The following is a 20,873-nucleotide window of genomic DNA, read 5'->3' on the forward strand; positions in this document are numbered from 1 at the left end:
CGCGGAAGAAGTTATCGGAAGGAGGCGAGGTTCATACAAGGAACGGTGGATACAAGACAGAACATGGAAATTGATTGATGAGAGGAAAGAGGCCAAACGTAGACGAGATCAGAAAAATGAAACACAGGATCGCAGCCTAGCGGAAGAAGCCTATAGGGAAGCAGATCTGAAAGTAAAGAGAAGCTGTCGGCAAGATAAACGGGACTGGATTGAGCAGAAGGGACAAGAGGCACAAGCAGCTGCAAGCAGAAATGACACAAAAACCCTCCATCGTATTGTCCGAGATCTCACTGGAGCAAATAGTGGACATGGGGCACCAATAAAAGACAAGCAAGGCAAAACTTTGTTAACGAAAGAAGAACAGGATGCAAGATGGGTAGAGCACTTTAAAGAGACCCTTAACCAACTGTCGCCAGACCTAACTTACATATTCAAGGACCCCTCTCCAGACAATGATCTCAAGGTCAAGACAGACCCAATAATTGCTGAGGAGGTTACCATGGCCATTGCAGTGCTAAAGAATAACAAAGCACCAGGACTAGACATGATATCAGCAGAAATGCTAAAATATGGGGGACAGTGCATTGTTAACAGAATGACTGATCTCTTAAATCTCTGTTGGCGAACTTCAAAAGTCCCAGAGTACTGGCAAAAGGGAGTAATTGTAAAGCTTCCAAAAAAGGGCAACTTGGCAGACTGCAACAACTGGAGGGGCATTACTCTCCTCTCTGTCCCAGGCAAAGTTTTCAGCACTGTTTTGTTGAGACGGCTTCAACAGTCAGTAGATGAAAGGCTCAGAGAAGAACAAGCAGGTTTCCGAAGAGGCAGATCATGTACAGAGCAGATTTTCGTTTTACGAAATATCATAGAACAAAGTCTTGAGTACCAACAACGGCTAACGATCAGTTTCGTGGACTTCAAAAAAGCGTTTGATAGTGTCCACCGAGAATCACTATGGAAAATAGTTAGAGAATACGGTATCCCAGAAAAATTCGTCCAGATCCTATGACACCTTTACAGTCAGTCTAGTTGCTGCATTAAAACAGAAGAGGGAACAACAGAGTTTTTTACAATCGAGACAGGTGTGAGACAGGGGTGCATCTTATCTCCCTTCCTTTTCCTCCTAGCCATCGACTACATAATGAGGAGAGCAATGAACCAGACTGCCTTTGGTATTCCATGGCATGATCAACTCCGATTGACGGACTTGGACTTTGCTGATGATGTTGCACTACTCGGGGCTACAAATAAATCCATTCAAGAAATGACGGAGAGCCTAGACAGAGAGGCACCCAAAACTGGCCTCCGCATAAACTTGGATAAGACTAAAATTATGCGAGTGGGATATAAGGCAAAGGGTGTCCCCGTGAGACTTGGCGAGTCAAAGCTTGAAGAGCTGGACAAGTTCACGTACCTTGGCAGCATCATAACAAATGATGGAGATGCTTACCATGATGTAGCGTGCCGAATAGGAAAGGCAGGGAGCATTTTCCAAAGGCTGCAGCCTATTTGGACTATCCAAGCCATTGGACTCGAGACAAAAATACACCTTCTCAACACAATCGTCATTCCAACAGCTACATATGCATGTGAGACGTGGAAGTCATCTGTCAAAATTAAGAAAAGACTAAATGTGGCTCAACAGAGATGGCTGAGACGGATTTTGGGAGTCAGTTACACAGACCGGATCTCAAACAAGGAAATCCTATGCCGAACTGGGAGTAGAACACTTAGTGAGGTTGTGACTGAGCGTCGCATGAGGTTTGCGGGACATGTTCTACGTCAAAATGAATTACGCATACCAAGAGTTGCGATAACATGGAAGCCAAAACGAGGAAAGCGCAAACAGGGACGTCCTCGTATTACCTGGCGACACACCTTTATGGGGGACCTCAGAACAGTGGACACCAGGTGGGAGGAGGCTTCAGACATTGCCAGTGACAGATCATTATGGAGACAGCTTGCCGCCCAATGCGCCGAACGGCGCGGGAGGACCTAAGTAAGTCTTCAGAAAGGACCTCCTCGGCCTTTCTCTTCAGTCTTTTGAGCATTATCTTGCTCCGATGACTGATCAGACTTAGCGTTAAATAGTTTTGGCATTCTCAAGTTTCCTTTCTTAGGCAGCTAGATCATTCAAGATTATGCCCATTCTTTTGCCCTGTTTTTCGTCCCATATTTTCTGGCAGATTGTTCTAAAACATTTAATTTTATGTGTGCCACTATGTTTTAAAAGTTCTGATGGTATGTTATTAATTCCAATTATTGCTTCCTCTACTTCTGTCTCTAGTATTAGAGTTTCGCCAAGGGCTCTGTTGTCCCACGGTGTTTGTTGATTAGACTGTAGTTGGGATTTATCTCAAAGTTATACATTTCTTTGCAACATTCTGTCCACCTTCTAAGCTCATCTGCTAAGCTCATCTGCTGCTTCAGTGTTCCATCATTGTTTTTATTCCTTGTGGTTCTAGCTTGTCTTGTGTTGGTTAAAGCTTTGAATGTTTCTTATTTTTTCGATTCCCTATTTTCAAGCTACTATTGATTTTAATGCACTGGTAACTGATCCATTTTTCTTTTGCTGATTTTATTTTCATGCGTATTTCTTTTGTTCGTTTAACTTTATTATTTTGCCAGCAAGGGATTAACCTTTTTTAGTTCTCTCTTGCATCAAATAAATCAAGGAAATCATTTGCAACCCATGCCTTTGTTCGCTTTCCCCTAGGACCTCAGATAGTGACCCATGTAATACGGTTCTGACAGCAACCGTGAGTTAACGTCCTTGTGTATAAGGTTGAGAGCTGCAAATGTCTTTCCCACGTTGGCCTCCAACAATTCAACAATGTTTGGGTCTTTGAAATTTTCAATGTCGTATTTAATGCGCGGTTTTTTAGGCTTGTGGGTTTTTACATTAATTCCAATTATTAGATCTTGTTTTACAGGAAGTTTCGTTATTAAATGAGTAATTATTAGTTCAAGCAATCGAAATTTGACAGTAAAAACTGTGCAGTATGTGAAATATCAAAACAGAAACGTTTTTCTTTCTTTTTTTTTATATAACAAAAGCTAAAAGCAAATTGCCCAATTTGTAAATATTTCATCGAATTCTGTTAAATTGTCCAGTTCACCACAGGAAAGACAAGAACATGAACAATTTATTTAAAAGAAATGAAAATGTTTAATTACATTATGTATTCATCAATTCACCGTTAGACATATGACTTACTTGTGCATTCGCTCTAAATTTTTTTTTTAATTTTGGCAATTTCGAGACTTTCTAAATCCATTTATTGAAAAGTAAAAACCCTGAGATTCACTTGAACTGGTCAATGGGGAGAAAACAAAAGTCTGATTAGTATAGAATGTCTTGAGAGTACATTAGACCCATGTCTTACTGCTATTCGTGAGAATATTTCTCTTGACACCTGCTATTTAACTGTTATATTTATTAACAACAAAATATATCATATAATTATTCTGTATCAGTATTTCATCACGTCACCATTGTTTCTATTATCTATATTTCAGGAAAAAGAAAAGGTACAAAACTTAGAACACTGAATTGCTTTCCAAAAACTCCAGGTCAAAAACAAATACAAAATGTGTAATACAGATTTATACAATTCTTGCGTATGATAAATTTACACTAGGCCATTTTTTACTTTTTAGAAAAAAAAGAATAACATTATTGTCTAAAATAATTTCATAATGCCTGTATCGTCTTTTGTCAAGTTTGTTTTATTGTATATATAATGATAAGTGTCCAATATGTCATTAAGTCTATGTGCAATACAGTGCTTCTTACAAATCAGCCGTTTCAATTCTTATCTAACAAAGTAGAAATAATGTATGTCTCTCTGGAGGTGGAAAATGTAAATGAAACTGTTTTAGATGATAAGTTTTCTAAATAGCAAATTGAATTAATTTTATCGTTAACTTGTTTGGAATATAGATTTCAAATGTTCAAATTATTTAATGGAAAAAATGCAACGCAGATTTTTAAAAATTTAATAACTTCAAACTAAAAGAGCTCAAGTGCCAGAAAAAAAAATTAAAGGCCTAACATAAGTTTTATCTTCAGAAAACAAAAATCTCATTTCATCAAAATGGCAATCACAGCCAACTATTTGTGTGTGTGTGTGACCTTTTGCAAAAGTCAATGAAGGATGTGAAGTCAACAGTTATATTCTGATGCCAGTTTTTTTGTGGGGCAAAACTTTTCAATTAAAAACACGATTTGTTTCATAAAGTCAATAAGTATAAATGATATGTATGTATAACAAATCCAGCAGTAACACTTTAAACTCTATAATCTATTTTATTATAGGATTAGGTTTTCTATTTGTTGACTAAAAATAATTGAAATTTTAAAATATATTTACTAATAATTGAGCAATAGTTGAGTCTATAATATTTCTGAGGCTTACAGGCTGACTCTCACTGACTCATTTATCTCCACGTAATTCTTGCCCCTATAGCTTCCATCTCTCCTTTTCTCTCCCTCTTTTTCTCTCCCTCTTTTCTCTCCCTCCTGCTCTCTCCCCCTCTCTCTCTCCAGCCGTCACCCTTTCACTGCACCCTGTTTATCGTGATGGTCTCCCCCTGAACGTTAGAGACTTGAAGAGATATGAGCCCACAAAGACAGACACAGAGATGTCGCGGGAAAATTAGAACCTCGCCCTCCCTACACAAACACGCAACAACAACAAAGTCTGAACTACAATACTGAACTGTTCTTGAAGCCTTAATATTCAAAATGGAAATATTTACTTTTCGTCCCCACCCCCAAAAAACAGAATAAACCAGAAATCCTTCCCAAAGCAAACACACATACATTTAATAGGCCCTCAAATGTAGTTCATGTTTCTGAGGAAAAATAATTAATTTCATTTTATTAGTTCACTTTTTAAAGTGTCCACCATGGCGAGTTTAAAATTATCGATTTCATTTTCTTTTTATAACCTTTGTACTCAGGCACTTACAGTTATTTCTTTTTTTTAGGGAAAAATAAATAAAATATGTTGAAGAAATAATACGTAAGTCTATTTATGTGCTTTCAAAAAAATACTATTTATGTTTTGTGTATAGACTGCAACCTTTTGGAGTAATACCGAAAATGAAATACAAAAGTTTCGCGTTTGCGGCGTTAAGGCTGCGAATAAGTTAAAACGTGTTTAGGCACAAATAAGCACCCAAGTGATAAAAAGAACGTCTATACGAAATGTCAAGCAAATCCATTTGGTGGTTTAAGAGATTTCTTGATACATACATAACTGAATCAGTGAGCTTTATGTGTGAAATATACGATTTATATTGTTACATATTTCTGATTTTCTGGCTAAATGTACTAGGCACACAAATAAAAGAAACACTGCAAAGAACTTGACGACTCAACTTCCAGCTTTAAATAACTTTATTGAATTATAACTATAACAATTCGTCACTGTAACATGTAGCGTATACGTCTTACATCGACTGTATCGACTGTAACGGCTCAAGTCCACTCTCTTCTACTGTCTCGCACAGTAGAGAACAGCGTCGACGACTGTACTGACTCTTTTCACATGAACATCTCTGGTTTATAAAGAGTCCCTAATCGCTTGTCTATTGTTGCAAAAACACTGCTAGTACCCTCTGGAACAACATGGGAGGAAACATCACATCCTGTTGTTGTTTATACATGTCGATTCCAGAGTATGCCTGCTGCAGTGTCATCTCGCCGAGGTCACACGTAGTGACCTCTAACTGTCACTGTTCATTTGTCACAATGCCCCCCTTCGTAAATCTGTTCGTCCTCTGGAACAACACATGAGGCACGTCCCATCCTGTCTTTGTTTACATGCATAGATTCCAGATAACACTCGGTGCTGTGTCATCTCGCCGGGGTCACACATAGTGACCTCTACCTGTCACTGTTCATTCGTAACACTGCCCCCTTCTTAGATCTGTTCGTCCCGAACAGATTCTATTTCACCACGGTACTGATGGAGTCGGTCAACGTGGACAACCTTCAGCTTGGACCGTGGACTTTTCTGTATCCGGTAGACCACGTCGTTTATTCTTTTTACGACACGGTATGGACCTTCCCAGTCTCTTTGGAGTTTCGGGGATCTGCCTTTTCGTCTCTGTGGGTTATAGAGCCACACGAGATCATTCTCATGGAACCCCGACGTATTGGCCCGTTTGTCATACCTCGTTTTCATCAGGTCACTGTTGGTCTTGATGTTTCTGCGGGCCAATACATGAGCATTCTCCAATCGTCTTCGGAGATTGGTGACATATTCAGTTGAAGACACTGGCGTATCTCTCGGAATCCCAAATAACAGGTCACATGGTAGACGAAGCTCACGACCAAATAACATCTTCGCTGGGGTATATCCTGTGGTGCTATGAACGGATCCTCTGTATGACATGAGGAACATGGGGATATGGCTGTCCCAGTCGTCTTGTCGGTCATCAGTAACCTTAGACAGATGTTGTTCTAGGGTTCTGTTGAATCGCTCCACCATCCCATCAGATTGCGGATGGAGAGCTGTCGTGTGAGTCTTTTCGATGCCAAGTGTCTTGCACATCTCCTGGAAAACTTTGGACTCGAAGTTCCTGCCCTGGTCAGAGTGCAACTCATTAGGTACACCAAAGCGACTGATCCAGTTATCCACGAGTGTTTCGGCCACTGTGATAGCTTCTTGATTTGGTATGGCATAAGCTTCTGGCCATTTGCTGAAATAGTCCATGACTACCAAAATGTATTTGTTTCCTTTCTTGGTTTCAGGAAATGGGCCTGCTACATCTATTGCGATCCTCTCGAATGGAACACCAACATTATACTGTTGCAAAAGACCCCTAGTTTTGCGTCGAGGGCCTTTTGCTGCCGCACATATGTCGCACCTTCGACACCATTCCTCTACATCCTCTCTATATCTGAACCAGTAGAACCGCTGACGAACCTTTTCCAGAGTCTTATTGACACCAAGATGAGATCCGCTAGCGCCATTATGCATCTCTTTCAGTACTTCAGCAACTCTCACCTTCGGTAACATCAGCTGAAGGCGATTGGATGTTCCATCAGCAGATTCCCAAACTCTTTTGATGACACCATTGACTAACGTCAGCGAGTCCCACTGAGCCCAGTACGCCTTGGTGGCTACCCCCTTCTCAGAGATGTCTTTCCAATCTGGCCGTTGTCCATCTTCTTTCCATAGAAGAATGGGAGCCAGATCTTCATCTTGCATTTGGTCCTCTCGAATCCTTTTATCACACCAGGGTCCGGAAACATCTACTCCGAGCCGAAGACAATTGACAGCTACCTCCTTTTCTTCAGCCCTCTTGCAGTGCTTACATTCTGTTTTGCAGGGTCGTCGAGACAGTGCATCAGCATTTTGGTGAATTTGCCCTTTTCGGTGCTTAGTTTCAAATTCATAGGTTTGAAGACGTTCGATCCACCTTGCCACCTGACCTTCAGGGCTCTTAAACGAAAGCAACCATTGCAGAGCTGCGTGATCTGACCTTAAGATAAATTTCTGCCCGTATAGGTACTTGTGGAAATGTTTTAATGCATCCACAGCAGCCAGCAATTCACGTCTCGTCACACAGTAGTTCCTTTCAGCTCTCGATAGGCTTCGACTGAAGTATGCGATGACTCGTTCAGTTTCATCCACCTTTTGGGACAAGACTGCGCCTATTCCAGTGTTGCTTGCATCTGTGTCGAGTATGAATGTCTTCCCTGGAATGAGGTAGGCCAATACTGGTGATGAGGATAGTGTGTTTTTCAGCCTCTCGAAAGCTTCTTGACATTCAGATGTCCAAATAAATGGCCTCTTTTGCTCTGTCAGTTGATGAAGGACCTTACAGATGTTTGAGAAATTTGGCACGAAACGTCGGTAGTATGTACAGAGTCCCAAGAAACTTCTCAGCTCATGGATATTACTTGGCGTAGGCCATCGTTTCACTGCCTCAACTTTGTCAGGGTCAGTGCTGACTCCGTCATTTGACACAATGTGACCAAGGTACTTAACGTTTTTCCTGAATAAGGAATACTTCTTTGGGCTGAGTCTCATTCCCGCACTTCTTATCCGTTGAAATACTTCCTTCAGATTTGCAAGGTGCTCTTCAAAAGTTTTGCCAATGACAATAATGTCATCAAGGTAAACAAGGCATGTAGTCCAATGAAGTCCTCGTAAAACCCTCTCCATCAATCGTTCAAAGGTGGCTGGTGCGTTGCAGAGACCGAATGGCATCACAGTAAATTGCCAGAGGCCATTGCCAGCAGAGAAGGCGGTTTTCTCTCTATCATTGGGATGCATTTCAACTTGCCAATACCCACTCTTTAGGTCGAGAGTAGAAAATACCTGGGACCCTGCAAGCGTGTCCAAAGTATCGTCGATTCTAGGAAGTGGATAACTATCTTTATGTGTGACTTCATTCAGAGCTCTGTAATCTACACAAAATCGCATAGATCCATCCTTCTTCTTTACTAAGACAATAGGCGAACACCAAGGACTATTTGAGGGCTCAATGATTCCTTGCTGCGTCATGCCCTCTATCATGTCCATAGCTTCTTGTTGCTTTGCTAGCGGCAAGCGACGTGGTGGCTGTCGAATCGGTCTGGTGTTTCCAGTGTCTATTCGATGTTGTACCATGTTTGTCCGTCCGCAGTCTGTTTCATCAGATGGCAGAATATCTTCAAACTCAATGATCAACTGTTCCGCTTTGCTGAACTGCTCATCTGATAAATTCACTTTCATTTCTGTCAGGAGCTTGGTAATTTGTGGATTGAAAGGTTTGGTGGAATTAACGATCGTGATATCATTATTACAGTTTCTTATCAGGTCAAGAGTATTACATATTGCGATGGGGCTGTCTTTCTCTAGATGTCTCTCCTGTAGGCCGAGGTTCATGATTCTGACGGGCACCTTTTGATCTTTTCCGACAAGGACCAATGTTTTTCCTACTGCCATTCCGCTGTTGTCATTTTCAATGCCTTCCACTATCGCCGTCATCGTTGCAGTTTGACCATGCTCTAACTTTCCCCAGATAATTGCTTCAGACTGAGCTGGCAAACTTGTATCTTCTGTTAAAAGGATTCTTCTTATTTGACCATTCTCTTCATCTTCATCCCCGAGCAAGGGAATCTCAACATCACCACATTTCAAAGTACCACCTCCGATGTTCAGAGAGAATTCACATTTCTGCATAAAATCGAGCCCAATAATACAGTCATCCGTAATGTTAGCGATCAGAAATTCATGTATAAATGACTGATGCCCGAGCTCAAAGTTTATATTTGTCAGTCCATGTATAGGCATCATCTCTCCACTGGCCGTCTTCAAGGAGTAAGAGTTCACTCTCTTGATTTCGTTCTTTTTGACAATGTCTGGACGAATGACTGAACGTGAGGCACCAGTATCTAGAAGAAAACGGTAATTTCGAGATCCAATTCTACCATTGATGTACAGACTTTTATTCTTCCCTAACACAGCGACTGGAATTATAGTTGCAGGGGCTGTCATGTTCTTGATCGCCGATTTTTGCCCCATAAAACCGGCGAAAGTTAGTTTCCCTGGTAGACATGAGCACCTGACCTTGCATCTGTCTCCGGTCTGTGCTGATACTCTGTTTGTCGGGGAAATCTTCTCGTGCAGTTCCTTTGTAGATGGCCAGGTTCTCCACAATTCCAACAACATACACTGGTTCTATTCTGTCCTTCTTGCTTCTTATTTGGTCTGCGTTCTTCTAGCACTTCAGTTACCCTTCTGAGAAGTTGTGTAAGATCTTCTTCTTGGACTTCCAGCATACGCCCATGATGGATATTCTTAGAGGCGTCTTTGGCGGCTTCATAGGAGAGGGCGTAGACCAGAGCTTCGCTGGATTTGCGCTTACCACTGATTCTTATTGCCTTCTTCAGTTCTGGATCTCGAATAGCATCAATGAATGCATCAGTGATAATGACGTCCAGAAAGTCTTGTGCTGCTGTTGGATATGCCAAATGAGCAAGACGTTCTATGTCCGCCTCTAGCTCTTGCAAGGTTTCACCGGAGCGTTGTTGTCGGGTTTTCAACTGAACTCTATAAACTTCTTGTAAATGTTCGTCTCCGTAACGGAGCTCCATAGCCTTAACAATGGCAGCGTAATCTTGTTGATTTGTTATTGACTGAAGCAGTTCTGCTGCCTTCCCTCTTAAAGCTAACACCAGAGCAGTCGCTTTCTCTTCTTCAGTGTTCCAGTTATTAACCTTGGCCGCTGCCTCAAACTGTCTTTTGTAAACAGTCCATGAGATGGATCCATCAAACACAGGCGGCTTTATCTTCCCAGAGATTTCGGGCACTAATGTTTTTGTTCTAGTACCCCGTTCCTTACTCAGTTGTTCTTGGACATGAGTCCTTATCTCTTTCATTTCTTTTTCCACAGTGTTGACTCTCTGGTCAATCTTCTCGTTCATAGAGCTCATCAGTTCATTTACGTTTTCATTCATGGCGTTTATTTTCTTGAGGCTCTCCTTCATTAAGTCCATCTGGCCCTGCATGTTACTCAGGACCTCTGTCATATCTGGGTTTAATTCAAATATGTATTCATCTGGATCTTGATCTTCCTCAATAAGGGCCTGTCTTAGGCGTTCTGTTAGTGTTTCTTTGTTACCATTGAGCTGCAGACCTCTCTCACGAAGTTCTTGCCTTAATTCTTTGACCAACAGCTGGTTAAGTAGTTTCCTCGAAGACATTTCAGCCAGAAAACATCCCACTTCTGACACCAATTGTTACATATTTCTGATTTTCTGGCTAAATGTACTAGGCACACAAATAAAAGAAACACTGCAAAGAACTTGACGACTCAACTTCCAGCTTTAAATAACTTTATTGAATTATAACTATAACAATTCGTCACTGTAACATGTAGCGTATACGTCTTACATCGACTGTATCGACTGTAACGGCTCAAGTCCACTCTCTTCTACTGTCTCGCACAGTAGAGAACAGTGTCGACGACTGTACTGACTCTTTTCACATGAACATCTCTGGTTTATAAAGAGTCCCTAATCGCTTGTCTATTGTTGCAAAAACACTGCTAGTACCCTCTGGAACAACATGGGAGGAAACATCACATCCTGTTGTTGTTTATACATGTCGATTCCAGAGTATGCCTGCTGCAGTGTCATCTCGCCGAGGTCACACGTAGTGACCTCTAACTGTCACTGTTTATTTGTCACAATGCCCCCCTTCGTAAATCTGTTCGTCCTCTGGAACAACACATGAGGCACGTCCCATCCTGTCTTTGTTTACATGCATAGATTCCAGATAACACTCGGTGCTGTGTCATCTCGCCGGGGTCACACATAGTGACCTCTACCCGTCACTGTTCATTCGTAACAATATTTTAACCCATTTTTATATTATATCACCCCCTTGATTTTTTTTTTGCCGTTTTGGTGGAATGAGGTGGGGGCGATAAATCTAAAGCGGTTCGACTTTTTTGCAAAAACTAAAGTTTGTGTAACAACATAGTTAGTCAAATATCTACATAATATGTGCTACTTGTTGATATTTTAGTACTGTATATTGTATATGATGTCACACCGCATCTCAAACTCATTTGTTTATGCACGGTGGACCGTGGGAGTGTTTGTAGATGTAATTCCTCTTTGTCAGAGATTTATTCTTTGCTTGGCTCATTAGGGGTTACAATTAAATAATACTAAACACATACACTTCACCTCCAGCTATCCATGGAAATACAAATAATACTTTAATATCCGATAGAGCAAGTTCAGTATAATCCAACTTCAATGTAACAAAGGTAGATAATTCTAGAGTACTTGTAGTAGCATTCATGTCAAATAACCCAATAGTAAGTGAGTAGATGACCTCAGCTTATATAATCCAAAGTATACCAAGACGCTGAAAAAAAGACTAAAATGATCATAAAGTAGAGAGAGATCTACATAAAGAGCACTCTCCTACAAACACGTGCTGTTTGGGCAGCGATGAAGCTATCCAGACTCTAAATGGCATCTACATTCAACCAAAGAATAATGTGTTTGCTAGGCACAGGTTAGCTACTTGCAAACAAGAGCAAGGTCAAACGATAGATGCCTACATGCAGAAATTAAGAATTCTATCCAAAGATTGCAACTTCAAAGCGGTGACTGCTGAACAACACCGAGAAGATTAGAGATTCGTTTATCAATGGACTAGTGTCCAACAGCATTTGAAAACGTCTACTTGAAAAGACTGTTTTGAGTTTAAAGGACGCCTTCGAGGAGGCTCGCTTACTAGAACATGCTTATCAGCACTCATTACAGTATGAATCATTACAGCCGGAAACTAATTGCGCGGCAACTACTCTAACCAATTTTTCGGCCTCACCCTTGCCAAATGTAACGATTCCTCAAAGTGCAAGCAATTCACACACACATGAAATAAATGCATTAGCTAGCAACTGTTATTTTTGAGGCAGGGTTAAGCATCCCCGCTCTCAATGCCCTGCAAGGGAAGTGACATGCAATCAGTGCTTCAAAAAGGGTCACTTTCAAAGAGTTTGCAAATCTAGATCTTCAACAGTTTCGGCTATCGCTACTGTACAGCCTATGAATCTAAACAAATCTACAATACCTATTTGCATCAACAATGTGCTATTGAAAGTCCTAGTAGACATTGGGAGCTGTGAAAGCTGTGTTCCTCAGGCAACAGAATCTTTATGGCTTCCACCCATCTATCTCGAATCACTTAAGGACATATCTATGCTAACATACGTCTCAAAAATGAACGATACGAGGGAGTTAGACTTTCTCTACTAGACAATTTATGCTCAGATGTAATTCTTGGACTTGACTCTATAAGTTTGCACCAAAACTTGTTTATTCCTTTCGATGGTCAGAAACCATCGTTATGCCTGAGTGCTTTCCAGCCAGCGAAGAAAGAGGCTCCTAGCCTATTTAGTAATCTGTCACCAAACTGTACCCTAGTGGCTACAAGGTCTCGCAGATACTCAGTTCCAGATAGAAAGTTAATAGAGAAGGAAATTCAACAACTAATAAAGGATGACATTATTGAACTATCTAAATCTCCCTGGCGTGCACAAGTCCTAGTCACAACAAATGACAGACATAAGAAAAGAATGGTTGTGGACTACAGCCAAACCATAAACCGGTTCACTCTACTAGACGCCTACCCTATGCTCAGAACAGACGAACTGGCAGAGAAGATTTCGCAATACTCTGTATATAGCACTTTAGACCTGAAAAGTGCATACCATCAGATTCCTATAAAAGAAGAGGAAAGGCCGTTCACAGCCTTCGAAGCATGTGGGAAACTGTATCAATTACGTCGGATTCCGTTTGGCGTTACGAATGGAGTCGCCTGTTTTCAGCGTACGATTGACAAAATCATCGAAGAAGAACGACTCACTGACACTTTTGCTTATGTGGACAATGTGACCATCTGCGGTATGGACTCTGAATCACACGACCGAAACCTATAGCCTGTTAACAAGAAATCAACTATTTCCTGTCTCCGAAGAAGTCCAAAAAACATTTGAAAATTTGAAAAATGAGCTGGAAAAAGCCCCCGTATATACTATTGATCCGAATCGCCCTTTAACCGTTGAGACGGATGCTTCTGATATAGCCATTGCGGCTACCCTCAACCAAGATGGCCGGCCCGTTGCTTTCTTCTCTCGCTTATTAACAAAAAGTGAAAGAAAACATTCTTCAGTTGAGAAAGAAGCATATGCCATTGTTGAGTCGCTGAGGAAATGGAAACATTTCTTAGTTGGTAAAGCGTTCACACTTGTTACGGATCAGCGATCTGTCTCTTTCATGTATAACAGGTCAAACAAAGGAAAAATTAAAAATGAAAAAATGCAAAGGTGAAAACTTGAACTCTCGTGTTTCCACTATGACGTCATCTATCGCCCTGGCAAGCAGAACACTGTACATTTACCAGAAACTATCTATCTGCCATCACTCGCAATGACCTTAAAATGTTGCACACTAGTCTTTGCCACCCGGGCGTTACTCGACTATTGCACTACGTAAGGACTAAAAATCTTCCATTTTCCTGAGATGACGTCAGAACTGTAATAGAACAATGTCTAGCTTGTGCAAAACTAAAGCCCCGTTTTTTTAAACAGCCGACCTGAGAACTGATTAAAGAAACTCAACCTTTTGAGAGAATTAGTATGGATTTCAAGGGACCTCTCCCTACTGTTTCAAGAAATAGATATCTACTTACCATTATAGATGAATTCTCTAGATTCCCATTTGCATTTGCATGTCCCGATATGTCTTCCTCTACGGTTGTTAAATGTCTCAATGAACTATTTGCCCTATTGGATTTCCAGCGTACGTCCTCACTGACAGGGGAACTTCGTTTATGTCTAAAGAGGTGCAGCATTTCCTCCACGAGAGAGGAATGGCAACCAGTAGAACGACCCCTTACAGTCCGTGAGGAAACGGACAAATAGAGAAACTTAACGGGCTCTTATGGAAAGCCATCACCTTGGCTCTACATTCTAAGTAATTGGACATAGCTAAATGGGAACTAGTACTAAATGATGCTCTGCAATCCATCCGGTCATTACTATGCACTGCGACTAACAGGACACAACATGAACGACTTCTTGGGTTCAACCAAAGAAGTGGTTCCGAGACATTCTTGCCAACATGGTTGACCAGCCCTGGTCCTGTCCTGCTGAAGAAGAACGTTAGATCATCTAAATATGATCCCATAACAGAGGAAGTTGATTTGGTAACATGCAACCCTCAGTACGCTGTTATCCGAACACCAAACGGTCGAGAGGAAACAGTCTCATTACGAATGTTAGCCCCTAGGGAGGAACAAAAAGTTATAGAAAATGAGAATCAGAGTAGAACAGAGCTTGATATTGGCTGCCCCATCCAAAGCTCACCTCCCAGGAATCAACCTACTGATTCTATTATGCCTGAAGAAACCACCAGCACCACCGAAGACATAACCAGACCGTCCGAAACTCAAGCAGATGTAACTACACATACATACAATCTTAGAGTAAGGAGAACTAGGCCCAACTACAAAGTGTAAAAGCTCATCAGCTTACTAGAGCTCTTACTTTGACATTCAGTTTTGTCTCCAAAATGACATTTGTTTATTTTACTACTTTCACTTGGTTTTGTTGACTTGACTTTAATGTGATATTTGATCTATCATGATATATTTTAATAAGCTATTTGATTTACCATGTTATATCAACATGTTACATTATGTCATGCTATTCCACATTGTTTGTTTACTTGAATCTCTATTATTATTCTGCACTTACTTAATTCTTTCGTTGTTTATAATACTAGTTAGCATTATTTGAACCGGGGGTGAATGTTATGAAAATTATATTCTGTATCGGTTGTCGTTCTTATGTTTACATGTGCTTGTAAATCGTCTGTAAGAATGTGTTCATGAAATGTGTGTTGTGTAGTCAGTCAGTGTATTAAAGCCAGACTAAGTGGACATGGTTTTCGACTCTCTTATCTTTATGTTCATAACAGTTGTCTCTTCAGATGGTGATGTCACGCAGTGCTGAATCTCAAGACGTCAACTAAAAATGAGGAGTGACGCATTGACCTCGGTATACAAGCTATCAAATCCAATCTGTCAATGACAAATGATTAAATTAGGTTCAACAAATACGGTTCTAGTAGAAATGTGAAATAGTTTCTTTTAATGGGGTGTCATTTATGTAGCGTTATTAAACATATATATATATATATACTAGACATATGTTACCAGCGGGTCTTTATTTGCGCATTACTGTCGATATAGTCACTGAGAGTGTTTTGTAAACAATTAAACGAAATAATAATGTAATAAGTAAAGCGAATGTGTTTTTCAAATTAAAACATTTGCTTGTAGGCCTACATATATTTGATTAAAATTTGAGATGAATAGACTTTATTTTGTATGTTCATGTGTTAAAGTATAAAGTAGATCTTGAGGTAGACATAGATCTAAATCTAAACTAATCTAGAGTTAAAAATTTGCTTTTATAGAGTTCATTCTGTGTTGCGCATGCGTGACCTTTTTTCATGAATGAATATAGGCCTATCTCAACACGGCTACGCAGCTTTAGTGAACAGCAAACGAATGTATTAAAAATGCTTTAGAAAAACAAATTTGAATGTTAATTTGATTAAAATATGAAATGAATGGACAATAATTTGTATTTTTATGTGTTAAAGCATAAAACTATCTTTGCGAAAAGAAGTTTTGGTTCAATAAGAGTTTTAGACCTAGGCCTAGGAATAGACTCAGTAGAGAGATGTGTTAATGTGTAACCATTTGGTAATAGTAATGTCTAATGAAAGAATGTTCGCCAGGAAATCTGTAGTCACAGATATCAGGTACTAATTTATGTAAAAATGCTTTTGAATAATCTAGTGGATTGGATTTAGATGTATGTTAAACGTAGCTAATGATCCTTTCACGTTATTTCTCTTTCGCTACGAAAATAAAATTAGTTTTGCGAAAATGGGTTTACCCGAGGCTGATAGGCCTACATTCATATCTATTAAAAACGAAAAGAGCGATATCTTTGTTAAATGAATGGGATTATAAAGTAAACAATTAAACGAAATAATATTTTGTACGCGATTCATGAATGAATGTAGATCTAGGCCTATCTCACTTGGCTTCGCAGCTTTCGTAACCGAATGTAGCTTTAGAAAACCAAATTTGAATGTTTATTTGATCAAAATATGAAATGAATGGACTTTAATTAATATGTTTATATGTTAAAGTATAAAACTATCTGTGCGAAGAGAAGTTTTATCATCTTAGAGTTGAATTAGAGTTTTAGATCTAGGGATGGGATTATGAAGTAAACAATTAAACGAATTAATATGTAGTACGCGATTCATTACGGTATTGTCTAATGAAAGAATGTTCGCCAGGAAATCTGTAGTCAAAGATATAAGGAACTAATTTATGTAAAAAATGCTTTTGAAACACAAAATTGAAGGTTAATTTTATTATATAATGAAATCAATGGATCTTCTTTTGTATTTTCAAATGTCAAAGTAAAAAACTATCTGCGCAAAGTGTATTTCTTAAAATTAGATCTAGATCTAAATCCTTTCTATCTTTTCTCATGTCAACATTGTAGACATGGCCTAGATCCATAAAATACAATAGCTGTAATAGAGTCGGACAACTTTTTTTTTGTTGAGGGTCTTAAGTTTGTTTTAGGGCTACAATACATACACTACGGTCTAAGTTAGTACCCAAGGAACATTCCTGCCTAGTTTTATCAAGATTGGTCAAGCGGTTTTGATGTCTATAATTAACATACATACATACATACATACATACATACATATATACATACATACACCACACATTCTACTTTATAATATAGATATATACATCTCTACTCGTTGTCTACGTTGACGTAAACGATATTGGAGTACAAGATTTCATTCAGTTTCTATCTTGAGTTTACTATCTAAACAACCTTTCGTGTGCTGATCACTTGTTTAGAAGTCAGGATGAAATTAGGTCAATCTTGTAGACTGGTTTTACTTCAACAATAAAGTGTTGACTGACTGGTTACAATGTAAAATAAATGATGTAGAATAAATCAGGCATAATTAGACTTAGTATAGTCAACTTTAATAACTTGCACTTGTAGAAAAAAACCTTGATGGACTTCACGCTCTTACTGGCGAAAAAATAGTTCCTCCGTGTTCTCGTGTGCTCAAAAATGTCAACAATTATTAGGTGACAAACATAAATTGCCTTGAATCTAAACTTTAGGTACAATAAATGATGTACCTGACCAAAACGAAGCTCGAAATAATAATAATAATAATAATCTTTATTGTCTGTATGGAAATTAGTCTTACAATTAGTGCATTACACCAAACAAAAAAATATTATAACTATAAGAAACCAAAGTGTACATTCACTGGCTAATCAAAGTGACTAATGACAGATGACAAGTACAACAGACACGGTACCTGACCGGACGAAGCCCCCAATGATGTCAGGGTTCTATTCTTTGCTTGACTCAATAGGGAGCTACGATTAACTATTACTAAACAAATACACTCCAGCTATCCATTGACATACAAATAATACTTTAATATCCGATAGAGCACAAATAATGCCATCAGCTCTCTATAATTATTAATACAATACCACCAGTCCAGGAAGCTACCGATCTAAAAAATGGTTATCTTGAAAGAAGTATACTTCTTCGGGTATTTTCGCATGCAGCATTATATTATTTAAGAGTTGAATGAATTAATGTCCAAGAACATTTTGCGCCCCGTCTTCTAAGTCTAGATCTAAAGGGCTATCACTTGAAATAGTAGAAAGTGTAAAGATGTATACATTCGCTTAACCAGGATTGTTGTCGTGAAAAGGACCACGTAATATATATGTACCTTATTTGTGTCACCGTAACCTTTATTCAACTCGCAACTATCTGAAAAATGGAACCTAAGGGGACATGGATCTCGAAAACGGTTTTAACGATTTTCCATTTGCTGTCCTATACACATTGGTGCGCTATTTTTAGTAGGCCTACTATAGGAAACTTATATTGGCGCTATTTTTTGTTGTAATCTTAGTGCTTAACACAATACAATTCTATGTGCTTATCAAAATGTGTCAATGCCCAAATAGCATACCGACCAAAACATCGAAACATTATATTATCGATTTTAAAAAACCTTTAAGCGTTAACTGACTGTTGAAAATCCCTTATTAGTCATATTTATAACCCTAACCCTAACCCCTAACCCTAACCCTAACCCTAACCCTAACCCTAACCCCTAACCCCTAACCCCTAAAAATATAGATGAATACGAAAAAAAATAAACTTTACAGAAACAAACTTAGAAATAAACAATTAATCAACCTGACTATACCACTACCAACACTAATAAGAAACCCAAATGTCTAACTATCTCTAATAGATTACACCTAAAAATACCAACACTAAACACAACAGTACAGCAGACAGCTTAACTGTGACAGTAATAACTGCGGCAAACAGGCAGACAGGCAGGCAGTAATAATAACGACAGCTATAACTGCGGCAACCAGTAGGCAGACAGGCAGGCAGTAATAATGGCAGACAGGCAGTAATAGTTGGCAGTACTACCGCACAGTTAGGCAGTAGACGTAACGACAGGAGATATAGCCTGCAATTACAAATATAAACAAACATAAAAAATATATATAAAATAATCATTATAATATTAATGGAAATACTTTTAGAAACATTAACAAATAGACATAGTATAGAAAAGCAACAAGGGGATTATTAGGGATAGCTGGGGGGGGGGGGAAGGGGTGACGCTATCCAGATTAATGGAGCTTCCGGTTCCACCATAGACAATGGATGAGTAATTAAGCCGGTGATGCACGGCACTAATCCGTTTACATCAAAACAATCTAACAACAATCAATCCTAATTAAAATATATCAAGTAAAAATAAAACAATTTCTCAACTTACAGGCGGTCCCAGCTGAAATTTACACTACAATTAAATAACTATTAACTCCTACATGGTCACATTGACCAACGGTCAACACCGGAAAAAGAAAGAACTGACCGCACCCTTTCTATTTATAGAGCCAGGTCATGACTCACCTAAACTAACTCTAACATTAAAGAGCTGGCGGGAACCATGCATGCACTCAGCACTAGCCTAGACAGTTTACAAAAATTAAAATACAGATATAAATAGATAAAAAATTAGATCTAGGATCGCCAGCTCACATATATATAGATTTTATATATATTATCTATTCATCATTCTATCATTCTCATCGTACATATACATTTATCAGTATCATACAATTAAAGTCATAATTGTGTTATTTAAATTCATACTCATAGTTGGTTATTTCTATGAACGACTGTGTTTGAATGATGTTCTTGTCAGGTTGAACCTCGGGACGTTGATCTTGTTCAGCTATTGAACAACCTTAATAACTCCTAAACCTGACACTTGTGTGTCTTGGACGCTGACTGCAGAGCTAAAGAGGAGGATCCTAGCAATGGATTTGAGATGCTACAGAAAGATCCTAGGCATCACTTTCAAAGACCGCATCACAAACCAAGAGATCAGAGACAGGGTTACTGCAGCGATTGGACCCCATGATGACCTACTAACTATTGTAAAAAAATAGCAAGCTAAAAATTACCATATTACAAGGTCTTCGGGGCTAGCAAGGACCATCCTTCAGCGAACAGTACCAGGAAAAAGAAGAAGAGGCAGACGGAGAAAGTGATGGGAGGACAAAATTAAAGAATGGACGGGCCTGCCGTTGAAGGAGGTTCTAACAAAGGCAAAAGACAGAGAAGAATGGAGAAAGACGGTCGAAAATTCTTGCATGGTGCCCCAACGGTCCAATAGACTAAGGGATAGGTAAAGATAAAAGTAAAGAATGACAGATGAGTGTTGGAAATTGCTTATTTTACATATTTTCATTTACTTTTCTTGCCAAGAGTCTAAAAACCTCATTATTGACATATTTAAATTTGATAATAGGTTGTTGTTGTTTATTTAAAAAAAATATTGATGACAAATGATTGCTGTAAATTGCTTGTTAAAGTCGCATCCATGAATGATACTCTAAGATTAAGCTTTAAACGTGGTGTAGACTCTATTGTGACGCTAGGGAGCTATGATATCTGATTCTAATTTCTGTATTGATCAATCTACCTGCTACTAAATCTTCTTATTAGATTTAGATCTAATCTAGATTTTTTAGACTTGATCTATATGAAGATTCTAATCAATGTCATTTGTAGATTCTAGATCTAGAATTTCTACATCTAGTCTAGAATTAGACTATATAGACTAAATCAAGATCTAGGTCTAGATCTAAAATTTCAATTTCTAG

General features: G+C 39.0%; 1 protein-coding gene across 6 annotated transcripts in view; it reads left to right on the forward strand.

Annotated features, from left to right (window-relative positions):
- LOC106073242 (uncharacterized) overlaps positions 1-16,166 on the forward strand; it is a 35,570-nt gene extending 19,404 nt beyond the window's left edge. For 3 of the 6 annotated variants that reach the window (XM_056014195.1, XM_056014193.1, XM_056014194.1), the window contains 2 exons: positions 3,520-3,595; positions 15,506-16,166. In XM_056014195.1, coding sequence (XP_055870170.1) covers positions 3,520-3,595; positions 15,506-15,524 — 95 coding nt within the window. In that variant the 3' untranslated portion in view covers positions 15,525-16,166. Of the gene's footprint in view, positions 1-3,519; positions 5,008-15,505 lie in introns of those variants that run through there. The other 3 variants (XM_056014191.1, XM_056014192.1, XM_056014196.1) reach the window with 3 other exon arrangements.
- The last annotated feature ends 4,707 nt before the right edge of the window (positions 16,167-20,873 follow it).

Source organism: Biomphalaria glabrata, chromosome 16 (genome assembly GCF_947242115.1).
Source record: "Biomphalaria glabrata chromosome 16, xgBioGlab47.1, whole genome shotgun sequence".
NCBI classification, from domain to species: domain Eukaryota; kingdom Metazoa; phylum Mollusca; class Gastropoda; family Planorbidae; genus Biomphalaria; species Biomphalaria glabrata.